The sequence below is a fragment of the Pseudophryne corroboree genome, chromosome 5 (genome assembly GCF_028390025.1).
Source record: "Pseudophryne corroboree isolate aPseCor3 chromosome 5, aPseCor3.hap2, whole genome shotgun sequence".
Classification (NCBI taxonomy): domain Eukaryota; kingdom Metazoa; phylum Chordata; class Amphibia; order Anura; family Myobatrachidae; genus Pseudophryne; species Pseudophryne corroboree.
Window position 1 is genome coordinate 89,568,847 of NC_086448.1, and position 13,642 is coordinate 89,582,488.

The 13,642-nt window shown below is 46.6% G+C and overlaps 1 protein-coding gene across 3 annotated transcripts in view; it reads right to left on the reverse strand.

The window, feature by feature from the left end:
• Positions 1–13,642, reverse strand: part of MINDY3 (MINDY lysine 48 deubiquitinase 3) — a 265,183-nt gene that overhangs the window by 240,165 nt on the left and 11,376 nt on the right. For 2 of the 3 annotated variants that reach the window (XM_063921466.1, XM_063921467.1), the window contains exons 3-5: positions 6,425–6,504; positions 3,824–3,884; positions 1,190–1,357 (exon numbers count right to left, since the gene is read on the reverse strand). In XM_063921466.1, the coding sequence (XP_063777536.1) occupies positions 1,190–1,357; positions 3,824–3,884; positions 6,425–6,504 (309 nt within the window). The remainder of the gene's footprint in view (positions 1–1,189; positions 1,358–3,823; positions 3,885–6,424; positions 6,505–13,642) is intronic. The other variant, XM_063921468.1, reaches the window with a different exon arrangement.

A 13,642-nucleotide genomic window follows, 5' to 3' on the forward strand; every position in this document is an offset into this window, starting at 1 on the left:
AAGACAGCAGCTTCCAACGGGTTTAGACCTATTCAATGCTGGCCGATTGTCGGAATCCACGTTGGCTGTCGGAAGGGCGGCCAAACCAGACAGGTTTTAGCCCCGTTTCCGACAATGTCAATCTGACTTTAAAGAAAGTCAGATTGCCATTGTCAGGAATGGGCCAAACCCGTCGTCATTGAATACTGACATGTCGGATCCTTTCCGTTGGAAAGGATCAGACAGGTATTGAATACACTCCTTAGTACGCCACAGACTATGTGATTTAGATGCACCAACACACTAATCCCAAGTATCTAGTACACCAAGCAACATTCAACATCCAGTTCTCCAGCTGCAGTGAAACGAATAGTAAAACTGTGGCAGGGCATGCTGGGATGTGTAGTCCCACAGCAGCTAGAGTGCTGTATGTTGAATACCCCTGTGGTAGATTGTAAGCAAACAAAGATGCAAAACGGAGGAAAAAAGTAGCACAATGGAGGAAGCGTAGCACAACTGAGGAAAAAACGTTCACAAGGCACATGATATCCAATACATGTGACCCGCGTAATGCATAATTATGTGTTATCTGCCACTTTATACCCATTCCTTTGCAGCAAAAATACTAATCCTAAGTGTCTAGTAAACTATATAAAAAGATGGAAATCTGAGGAAAATGGAAAAAAAAAAAAAATAATAATAATAATTTGTGGGGGAAGAAGAGAAGCACAGTCCGGAAACTGCAACGTGTCTTGCGTTATACAGCACAAAAAGGACATGAGGACACATCTGTATGTTCCACTTAGCATCAGTATTCTGCTTAATAACAGAAAAAAACAACACTACGCAAAATCACGCGTAACAACAGAGGACTACACATAGGAGTAACTCTTTCTTGTAAAATCTGGGGAGGACAAAATAATATTCAGATTAATATTACTTGACAGAAATTAAAAACAAAACATAAAACAGAACTCCGCTACAGGACTAATCCAACGACAATCTCCTATGCGTCACAGTTTGGTACTCCACAGCAGACGCAGCTGCTTATATGGAATGGACACTAAAAGTAACGTCTGATTTGTGTTTGAGCAGACTACACATCCTACTTTTAGACCATGAGGGAGAATGTGCTAAAGATGTGAGGTGTACAATTTACTAATGGAGAAATAACAGCAAGGAGAAAGTGCTTTTAGAAGTGGAATCTTACTGGGCTGCTCGCCTTCTTGGCTGGTCTCTGCAGGAAGTTCCCTTTCAGTCTCCACAGCGGTTTTCCCTTTCTGCCAGACTGCCAAGCAATAAGAGCTGGCACCATTTGTGGCGGCTATTTCCAGAATGTTACTCAGCGTTTGACACAAGACTTCTTTCTGCTCATCTTCTATATAATGAAAAAAGTATATTGAACAAATGCGCTGCCTGGACCAATGCAGCCTACTTGAAAAAACACAGGAATCCTCACAAAAGTCCAAGAGAAACAATGTTATAAATAGAGGTTATCAAGTGGGCGCAAAGGACCTACATAAAGACGTCCTCAGGATAGTAAATGTTCCAAAAGTGCCACAATCTGTGTTCTTAGGTCCCCAGTCCACCGTATATTCAGTCAAGTGGTAATTTTCTTTATCTCAATGAAAAAAAAAATAGATCATGGTGCAGATCAAATTGAAAGGGACAACACGTTTTATTTAACACAGGACACTCACAATTTACACAAAAAGAAAAGCATGTAACCAATCAAATGGAATAGGTGGGGGTGTAGGCTTTCATCATCACGTTACCCTCCCAGAATGGCATTTGGGACACCACTGGCGGTTCCGGATAGCACACCAGTTTAGAGTAGCTTTGAAGTCAGAAGTCAAACAGCATCCACGATCAACAGAAAACGCCACCAGCTTAACGCGTTTCGGACAGTACCTGTCCTTCCTCAGAAGCTTGGTGGCAAATGGGCACTTACACAAATATATATCCTTCACATAATTAGATTAAGTTTTACCTTCTATATTTATGAGAATACCATCTGACATACATTGTTCTGTTTGTTTGTTTCGTCTATGTAATATTGTATGGACATGGATTTATCTTTATGGATCAGGAGGATTCTTGTTTGACTTAAATGCGGAAGTTTCCGCGTCCAATCCATCGTTTTACAGCATGGAACACATGATGAACTTCCGGTATTGATGCTGGAACGCATGATCACTTCCGGTCCCGGTCACGTGACTTCCGGCCACGAACGGCCGTCCGGCGTTGTTGTGTGGCAGGAGAATGCCCCACACATGGACTCCATTATCTAATTGTGTGAAGGATATATATTTGTGTAAGTGCCCATTTGCCACCAAGCTTCTGAGGAAGGACAGGTACTGTCCGAAACGCGTTAAGCTGGTGGCGTTTTCTGTTGATCGTGGATGCTGTTTGACTTCTGACTTCAAAGCTACTCTAAACTGGTGTGCTATCCGGAACCGCCAGTGGTGTCCCAAATGCCAGTCTAGGAGGGTAACGTGATGATGATAGAAGCCTACACCCCCACCTATTCCATTTGATTGGTTACATGCTTTTCTTTTTGTGTAAATTGTGAGTGTCCTGTGTTAAATAAAACGTGTTGTCCCTTTCAATTTAATCTGCACCATGATCTTTTTTTTTTTTTCATTGAGATAAAGAAAATTACCACTTGACTGAATATACGGTGGACTGGGGACCTAAGAACACAGATTGTGGCACTTTTGGAACATTTACTATCCTGAGGACGTCTTTATGTAGGTCCTTTGCGCCCACTTGATAACCTCTATTTATAACATCTTCTATAGAAAACATAATTCAATATTTTGACAGTGGGTTTTGCAGAAACAAAAGAGATAAAGGTTCATGCAATAGAAATGAAAGTGCCAATAGCTCCTAACAAAAAACGGTGGAGGCAGCCATTTTGTGAGCTGAAACAATATTAACAAGAGGGCAGCCAACCAAGCCACTTACACACACACACACACACACACACCTTTCAAAATAGCTACCTCCACTGAGAAGCTACAGGCCTACCATAATAACTTTTTATTCTGCTTTTTAACATTAGGACTAAGGGGTATATTTGCTAAAATGCAGGTTTTTAGAAGTGGAGATGTTGCCCATAGCAACCAATCAGATTTTAGCTATTATCTTCTAGAACAGAGGCTCCCAAACGCGGTCCTCAAGTCACCCCAACGGTCCACGTTTTAAGTCTATCCATGCTTGGCTACAGGCGACTTAATTAGAAGCTCAGTCAATGTGATTTAACCATCTGTGCTGAGCCATGGTATACATAAAACCTGGACCGGGGTGCCTTGAGGACCGCGTTTGAGAACCCGTGTTCTAGAACACAGGTTCTCAAACTCTGTCCTCAGGACCCCACACAGTGCATGTTTTGCAGGTAAACCAGTAGGTGCACAGCTGTATTAATTACTCACTAATACATTTTCAAAAGGTCCACAGTTGGAGCTAATTATTTCACTTGTGATTCTATGAGACCTGCAAAACATGCAGTGTGGGGTCCTGAGGACCGAGTTTGAGAACCTGTGTTCTAGAAGGTTCTAGTTAAATAAGTAGAATCTGATTGGTTGCTATAGGCAACATCTCCACCAAAAAAACTAAATTTTAGTAAATATACCCTAAGGGGGAGATGTATCATACCTTCTGAACAGTGGCGCATTGGGCAAATGAAAAAGCTGTCCATATTAACCACTCAGCTTAGAGGTTGCATAGATCGTATCAAGTACATCCAAGAAAATGTTAGGTAGAAGCTAACCGATTGCTAGGGGCAACTTCCCCATTTTATAGAAAGCCAAAACCTTACTTCCTAGATAATAAAAGGCTTTACCTCGGCAATTCCTCCAGTTGGACTGGTCAGTAGTAAATAGTTGATTCTTTAGCAAAAAAGCCTGCAATACATATTAAAAGCATTTACAGGTACAAATCATTACTCTTATTTCTCACTTATGAAAAATTATTGCAGATTCAGATTATAAACACAATTTTTGACACAAACAACTCACCAAAAATGTTTAAAAAGGTAGGGCCTATATACTGGGAGAAATGTATTAAAACTGAGAACAACGAAGAGTGCAGCATAATTTAAATATTTGAAACCGAGCATCTGATTGGTTAACAACAACTTTTTATTATTTACTCTGCACAAATGTGTAAGATTGTATTACAGGTTGAGTATCCCATATCCAAATATTCCGAAATACGGAATTTTTTGAGTGAGAGTGAGATAGTGAAAAATGTACACACACTTTGTTTAATACACAAAATTATTCCAAATATTGTAGTAAATGACCTTCAGGCTGTGTGTATAAAGTATATATGAAACATTAATGAATTCTGTTCTTAGACTTGGGTCCCATCGCCATGATATCGTATTATGGTATGCAATTATTCCAAAATACGGAAAAATCCGATATCCAAAATACTTCTGGTCCCAAGCATTTTGGATAAGGGATACTCAACCTGTACTAAAATTTCCAAATGAAAAAACTACAGCAATCCCGTTGCAGACTGCCAGGATCTGTTCCTAAACTAGACAGGTTTCCCTGTAGACCATTGCTATTCAGCCACACACCGGTGCTTCTCATTATCAGCTCTGAAGGTGACACAGGCGATGGGAAGTCGAAATAGAACCCCAGGGAAATAATGTTTCTCTAGCCTCTATAAGATCTACAGGAAAAGGAATGTGTAAATAAAAGGCTGATATGGCTGCTGTGGATGAATACAGGGATGTTAGACAGTTAAAATAAAGCGGCAAATTAATCAATTTAAATTCTTATCAATTTGAAGCCATCCGTAATATCACAAAGACATATTCACTCGCCTATCAAATTTTCACCAGGATCCTTCCTATGACATTGGGGCTTACCACAACTTTCAGCCGCCTGTACAACGGTCTCTGTGTTGATAGTGTAAGGGGAATTGATCTGATTGGACGCAATGTTGTAGTGATTAAATTTAATGACATGACAGTCTTTAGAAAGGTGAAAGATCGTGAGAAAGGGGAGAGGGTTCCTGGCAAAGTGTTGGTGAGAAAGAGGTAACCAATATTCAGAAAAAGACCAGGACTATGTTGTCCCAACTGTAACTGAAGCTCATGTACTGTAACAGATCATCGTCTGTCTTCCCAGTGTCACCAACAGCCACTTGGTCTCCACCACAATGGACATCCCACTTTCCCTAGTTCACCATGCCCACTGCCTGGTGTAAACCAGAACTCTGTTTAGGCCACATATCCTGCCCCTTACACCATGATGTTGTCTCCTATTTTGTATCATTGGAAGAATACTCCATTCCTTCACTGTAGATATTACAGATATCTCTCACAGCTGGTCTACTACAATCTTCTGCAAGCTGGACTTCCACTTACCCATCTATCCCGTTACCAATGCCAAAGATTATTTGTCCTCTGTCTCCACTTCACATCCTTCAGGATACCCTTAAAGCTACTCTACTTCACCATGAAAGCCCTCTGCGACATCTCCTCCCCATACACCTCTGAGATGCTATCTACATAAGGGTCCACATATCAATGCAATAATAGAGGACAGAGCAGTACACTGTTACACTTCTCGCCATAGTTGCCTTCAGACAGGTGCTTTGCATGACCCTCCACAGGGTGCCAGGAGTAGGTGTGGAGCGAATAGGTTTACGCTGGGGAAGGGAATACAATCAGTGATGGGGAACCTTTGGCACTCCAGCTGTTGAACTACACATCCCAGCATGCCCTGCTACAGTTTTAGCATGGCCAAATAGCAAAATTGTAGCATGGCATGCTGGGATGTGTAGTTCAACAACAGCTGGAGTGCCAAAGGGTCCTCATCACTGGAATAGATGATTACCAGGCAGAGTGCTGTGCACCCCTCCTTTCCCTGTCACAATCCGTGGTTGCCAATGGAAAGATCTGCATCATATGTTAAACGTATGACACATGGCTCCATTCTGCACTAAAATCTTAACACAGCAATATGTATATTAGTGCCCACACAAAGTACACTACTGTACTGCAATGAGCTTTATACGAGATAAAGCATTTCGGTGTGCGTCGGTTTCCACCTCACAGAGTCCTTGGTAGGCTTGAAGAACTGTCCACGTTCAGTAAGATCCAGGATCCATGGCTTCAAAATCCAGTTACCAGGTGGCTTTTACTATACATGTATATATACAGAGATGACATAACCATATGAGCGTTCTGTCCTTTGTTATATGAGGTGGATGTTTATGAATGCTTTGAAGAGGCTATATTAGCATGTTAGGTTTGTCTATCAGTGTATAAGAGGTACCCCATCGTATGGTCTAGTTTATTTTATCTTTTTTCTTCCATTTAGTAACTTACCAGATTCTGCTTTTCCATGTATTTTGTTTTCATTCTAAACATGTAAACAAGTCAATGTGACCCTAAAAGCACTCCTGGAAGTAGTTTAGATCCTACCTGTACAGGTGCAATCACAGCACAGGGGCCGCCCTCAAACTGCTCCAACGCTGTAGGTTCCGAGTCACTGAAGACAAACCCTAAGTATAAAACACAAGGGAAACTCAGACCACAATCGCTCCACCTAATCAGAGATTTCAACATAGGGGGCGATTCAGAAATGGAAGCTGCGGGCGCAAGGTTTTTGACAGAGGCGGGGGGGCGGCATTTCGCAGGCGTGGCAACCAAAATGGGGGCATGTTGGGAGCATTTTTCAGGGTGGCTGCATGCCCTGTGCTGGGCGGCCCCCAGCATGTAAGGAGATGGCTGCAGATATTACTGCGGATGCAATGATCTGCATCCATCTCTGAATAACTCCCATAGTCTTCAGCGCCCTGATAAACAAATGAATCAGAGAGATACTTGAGCCAGCAGAACCCTATACATTCTGTATTTTGCTACATTAACAGAACAGCACTTAAGACAAAGACAGAAAAAAAACGCGTTTTATGGTAAGAGCTTACCTTTGTTAAAACTCTTTCTGCGAGGTACACTGGGCTCCACAAGGAATGGACAATGGGGTGTAGAGTAGGATCTTGATCCAAGGCACCAACAGGCTCAAAGATTTGACTATTCCAAGAATGCATAGCGCCGCCTCCTATATCACCCCGCCTCCCAGCACAGGAGCTCCGTTTTTAGTTAACCAGCCCAATGCAGTAGCAGGAAGAGAGACGACAACGGTTAGTAGCCACATACACCACACTCTCACGACAGGAGAAGTGTCAGCGGCTAATGCCATACCAACCCAAAGAAGCTAAGTGCGTCAGGGTGGGCGCCTTGTGGAGCCCAGTGTACCTCACAGAAAGAGTTTTAACAAGGGTAAGTTCTTACCATAAAACTCGTTTTCTGCTGCGGGGTACACTGGGCTACACAAGGAATGGACAATGGGGATGTCCTAAAGCAGTTCCTTATGGGAGGGGACGCACTGTAGCGGGCACAAGAACCCGGCGTCCAAAGGAAGCATCCTGGGAAGCGGCAGTATCGAAGGCACAGAACCTTAAGAACGTGTCCACAGAGGACCACGTAGCCGCCTTGCACAATTGTTCAAGGGTCGCACCACGTTGGGCTGCCCAAGAAGGTCCAACAGACCGAGTAGAATGGGCCTTAATGTGATCAGGAGCAGAGAGACCAGCCTTCACATAAGCATACGCAATCACCAATCTAATCCATCTGGCCAGAGTTTGCTTGTGAGCAGGCCAGCCCCGTTTGTGAAACCCAAACACAACAAAAAGAGAATCAGATTTCCTAATAGGAGCAGTTCTCTTCACGTAGACACGGAGAGTCCGTACCACATCCAAAGACCGCTCTTTGGGAGACAGCTCAGGAGAAACAAGTGCCGGAACTACAATCTCTTGATTAAGGTGGAACGAGTAAACCACCTTAGGCAGATAGCCGGGACGAGTCCTAAGAACCGCCCGGTCACGGTGAAATATCAGATATGGGGAACTACAGGACAAGGCACCCAAATCAGACACTCTTCTAGCTGAAGCAATAGCCAGCAGAAACACCACCTTAAGGGAAAGCCACTTAAGGTCAGCTGAACCAAGAGGTTCAAACGGAGACTCTTGTAACGCCTCCAAAACCAACGACAAGTCTCAAGGAGCCACAGGCGGGACATAGGGAGGTTGGATACGCAACACGCCCTGAGTAAAGGTATGCACATCAGGTAAGGTCGCAATTTTTCTCAGAAACCACACCGACAAGACAGATATTTGAACCTTTTGGGAGGCCAGGCGCAGGCCTAAGTCCAGGCCCTGCTGCAGAAAAGCCAACAATTTGGCTATACTAAACTTGGAAGCGTCATGATCGTTAGATGCGCACCAAACAAAGTAAGAATGCCAGACCCTATAGTAAATCCAAGCCGAAGCCGGTTTCCAGGCCCGCAACATAGTTTGAATGACCGCCTCAGAAAACCCGTTAGCACTTAAGATGGACGCTTCAAGAGCCACGCCGTCAAAGACAGCCAGGCTAGGTCCTGGTAGACACGGGGGCCCTGAACGAGGAGGTCTGAGCGTTGTGGAAGTAGAATTGGACGCTCTGACGATAGGCCTTGCAGGTCTGAGAACCAGTGCCGTCTGGGCCACGCTGGAGCTATGAGAAGCAGAATTTTTTCTTGCTTGAACTTCCGAATTACCCTGGGCAGGAGTGACACCGGAGGGAACACGTATGGCAGCCGAAATGTCCACGGTACCGCCAGCGCATCCACGAATGCTGCTTGAGGATCCCTTATCCTTGCTCCAAAGACCGGAACCTTGTGATTGTGTCGAGACGCCATCAGATCTACGTCTGGAAGGCCCCACCTTTCCACTAGGAGTTGAAACACTTCTGGATGGAGGCCCCACTCGCCGGCATGCACGTCCTGACAACTGAGAAAGTCCACTAACCAATTCAGGACTCCCGGAATGAATATTGCCGATATGGCCGGTAGATGGCGTTCTGCCCACTGTGGAATCCGTGAGACTTCCCTCATTGCTAGTCTGCTTCGAGTGCCGCCTTGATGATTTATGTAAGCCACTGTGGTGGCGTTGTCCGACTGTACTTGAACAGGACGGTTCTGAATTAAATGCTGAGCTAGGTTCAAGGCTTTGAAGACCGCCCGCAACTCCAGAATATTGATCGAGAGGAGGGACTCCTCCTTGGTCCACCACCCCTGAAGGGAGTGTTGCTCCAGCACCGCGCCCCAACCTCTTAGACTGGCATCTGTCGTCAACAGGACCCAGTCTGATATCCAGAACGGACGGCCCCTGCACAGTTGTTGGTCCCGGAGCCACCAGAGCAGCAACAGATGGACCTCCGGAGTCAATGAGATAATTTGAGACCTGATCTGGTGAGGCAGGCCATCCCATTTGGCTAGAATCAGCCTCTGGAGAGGGCGAGAGTGAAATTGAGCATACTCCACCATGTCGAATGCTGACACCATGAGGCCCAGGCACCTGCATCGCCGAATGTATCGACACTTGCGGACGAGATAGGAAGCAACGAATCCTGTCCTGAAGCTTCAGGACTTTCTCCTGAGACAGGAACAACCGCTGGTTGTGAGTGTCCAATAGTGCTCCCAGATGCACCATGCTCTGAGCAGGGATCAGGGATGACTTCTTTAGGTTGATGAGCCACCCATGGGCTTGCAGAAACCGGACCGTCACATCTAGATGACGTAAGACGTTCTGGGGAATTTGCCAGGATTATCAAGTCGTCCAAATACGGCAGTATCCTGACGCCTTGACGGCGGAGTACCACCGTCATCACACCGCCATGACTTTTGTAAAGACTCGCGGAGCCGTTGTTAAACCAAAAGGTAACGCCCGAAACTGGTAAAGGCAGTTGCCAATCGCAAATCTCAGGTATTGTTGATGAGACACTGCTATAGGAATATGCAGGTAAGCATCCTGTATATCCAGGGAGACCATGAAGTCCCCAGGTTCCAAGGCCAGAACTATAGAGCGAAGGGTTTCCATTCGGAACTTGGAAACCTTCACAAACCTGTTCAATGCTTTGAGGTTGAGAATGGGCCGGGAGGACCCATTCGGTTTCGGGACTAGAAACAGCGGAGAATAGTACCCCCGGCCCCTCTGCGTAAGAGGCACCTGTACTACGACTCCTGTATCCAGGAGGGTCTGTAGCACCGAATGTAGAGTGTTTGCCCTTGTCTTGTCCAACGGGACATCTGTCTGGCAAAATCGGTGAGGGGGTCGGTTTTTGAAGACTTTGGCGTAACCTCGAGTGACGACTTCCCGTACCCAGGCATCTGAAGTGGTCATCAACCATTCCTGGGTATACCCTAGAAGCCGGCCCCCCACTCTGGGATCCCCCAGAGGGAGGCTCGCGCCGTCATGCGGCAGGCTTATCTGTCTTGGAAGCTGGCTGACGGGCCGCCCATGCTCTTTTGGGCTTAGGCTTACCAGGTTTGGAAGTGCAGGCCTGCTTGTTGTACGCCTGACCTTTTGCTTTACCTGAAGGACGAAAGGGGCAAAAGGAAGTACCTTTAGCCTTCAAAACAGAAGGAGCAGTACTTGGCAGACAGGCAGTTTTGGCAGTAGCCAAGTCAGCCACAATTTTATTTAAATCCTCCCCAAACAGAATATCTCCCTTAAAAGGGAGTACCTCCAGGGTTTTTCTAGAGTCCAGATCCACAGACCAGGATCTCAGCCACAATATCCGGCGAGCCAGGACTGACGTAGTAGAGGCCTTGGCTGCTAGGATACCGGCATCAGAAGCCGCCTCTTTAATGTAACGAGAAGCTGTAACAATTTAAGACAAGCATTGTCTAGCATGGTCAGAGGAGATTTCAGCATCTAACTACAAGGCCCATGCTTCAATAGCCTCTGCATCCCAAGTAGCTGCAATAGTGGGCCTTTGTGCAGCACCCGTGAGGGTGTAAATCGCTTTCAGACAACCTTCCACACGTTTATCCGTAGGCTCTTTTAGAGACATGACGGTGGTGACCGGTAGAGCGGAGGAAACCACCATACTAGCCACATGCGAGTCCACTGGAGGAGGCGTTTCCCAATTCTTAGACAGCTCCGGCGCGAGGGGATAGCGAGCCAGCATCTTCTTTTGAGGCACAAACTTCGTACCCGGGTTTTCCCAGGGTTCCTGACGTATATCATTGAGGTGGTCAGAGTGAGGTAAAACTTGTTTAATCACTTTCTGACGCTTTAACCTATCTGGTTTCTTTGGAGGAACTGATGGCTCGGGATCATCCGTAATCTGTAAAATTAACGTAATAGCCTCCAAAAGATCAGGAACATCCACATGTGAACCACCCTCCCCATCAGCCGTATCCGAGTCAGAACCTGTGGGGTCAGTGTACATGCCGTCTTCATCAGACGAGGTGTCAGTGACAGCAGTGGATTGTGAGGAGACAAGCGCTCGCTTAGAGGACCCCTTGGACGTAGGCGTGCGACGGTCAGACTTTTTAGTAGTCAGGGACTGGTTCAACTTTTTTATTTGAGCAGATAAATCGTCCGCCCATGGCGGGTTAGCTGCAGGGACCACAAACGGTTGCACCGGCATTGGGGGTCCCATAGGGGGTGTTAGTTTATGAACTAGCGTATGAAGAAGCGTGGAAAAAGCGGCCCACGGCGGGTCATTATTTGCCCCTGTTGCTACAGTCCCACTGGGGGGGCAAGGAGTCCCCAGAACCAGAGCCCAAAGCTGCTACATTCTCCTCATAGGTATCTGCGGCTTCAGCAACACCTGCAGTGTGTTCAGCCCCAGAACCGTTACCCTTATAAGCAGACATGATATAACTTGTAACATCAGGTAACACAGTACAATTTGTCAGCAGCACAATACCTCTAGCCCAAACCCCTGCGCAGTGTAGTCAGCACCAGCAGAGATAAAGGAGAGATATGGTGATTAAATCACAGAGAAAAATATGTAATACAGTATATCTTTGTGAAAATCCTATATTAGACAAAACCTGACGCACCAAGCCCCCTCAGGTTATAGAATATAGGGATAGCAGGTTGAGTGAAAGACACCAAATGGACACCACTCAGCTATCAAATACACCCACAAATAGTCACAGTCTGTACAATGCAGAGGTTATTACTAACAATAATACTACACTGGACTAGCTTACACAGCTATAACACAATAGATATAACGGTACACAGTAAGAACTGGATGTATATCACAGGGTAATTGTACTAGGACACCCTGACTAAGTGCACTCTTTCTTACTAACACTGACTAAAAAAGGCAGGTAGAATACTTAAGTGTCTTGTAAAGTCACAGCACTGATAACCAGGCGGCTTTACATAGGAGGATTTGCCCAAGCATTCCCAGGAACAGTGAGCTGAGGGATAATGGCGCCGCAGACACTGCCAGGGAGTGAGGGAGAGAGAGATATGCTGCTCCAGGGCGGAAACATTTGCGGAAAATGGCGCCCTGGGGCTGGGGGAGGGGCTTCAGGTCCAAGCCTTATCCCCCTGCTGGCAAAACCACTGGGTACTGCGGGCTCTAATAAAGAGGTTTATAGAGAAAACCTGACCTGTCCCATGTCCTGGTGATCTAGTGGGATCGCCTGTACTGCCACAGTGTCCACCGCCAGCGCGCGCAGCCCGCCTCCCACTGACCGCGCCGGATCGCGATAAAGACCGGGTCCCGCAAGCGGGACCCACTTACCACCTCCCGAAGCGCGGCCACGCGATCCCGAAGAGCCCCCGTCGTGTGTGCCCGACAAGGGAGAAAACCGGAGCCTCCTGCTGTAGGTTCCCGGCAACCAAGGTTCGGGAGTGTACAGCGCCGCTGGGGAGAGCCGGAGCTGCAGCCGTGAATGTCCACTGACATGTAACACTGCTGCTGCCCTTGAAGTCTTCACTTTTTTCCTCAGAAAAAAAGCTCTTCTTAGGGCTGCCTGGAGCAGCCCCTCTGTTAAGTGCCTGCTACTGCAGCGCCAACTACAAAACTGAGCTCCTGTGCAGGGAGGCGGGGTGATATAGGAGGCGGCGCTATGCATTCTGGGAACAGTCAAAGCTTTGAGCCTGTTGGTGCCTCAGATCAAGATCCTACTCTACACCCCATTGTCCATTCCTTGTGGAGCCAAGTGTACCCCGCAGCAGAAAGTGTCTATTTCAGAAACCTTTATGGCAGGCCTCGCCAACCTATGGCTCTCCAGCTGTTGTGAAACTACTAGTCCCAGAATGCCCTGCAATATTCTGGCTATTAGGGAATGCTAAAATTATCTGGCACAGCATGCTGGGATGTGTAGTTTAACTACAGTTGGAGAGCTGGGATCAGTACCAAATCCCGCTGGACGGGATCCCGGCAGTCAAAATACAGACACCGAAATCCCGACCAGCACAATCCTGACAGGGGTGGCGAGCGGAATGCAGCCCCTTGCGGGCTCGCCACGCTGCAGGCATGGTGCCTCGCTACGCTCGGCACACTATTTTATTCTCCCTCTATGGGTGTCGTGGACACCCATGGAGGGAGAATATTTCGGGATTGTGCCGGACGGGGTTCCGGTGTCGGTATTTCGACCGCCGGGATTCCGTCTGGCGGGATCTTGACCGCATCCCGGAGAGCTACAGGTTGGCCAGGCCTGCTTTAGTGTGTTCACAAAAGTACTGTAGGAATCTTGTGCTTTAAAAGGCATCTACTGTATTTTAATATTTAGGTGGACAATTAAGGCAAAACAAACAGAACAAGATGCTTCCCTCCTAGCGCTCCTGC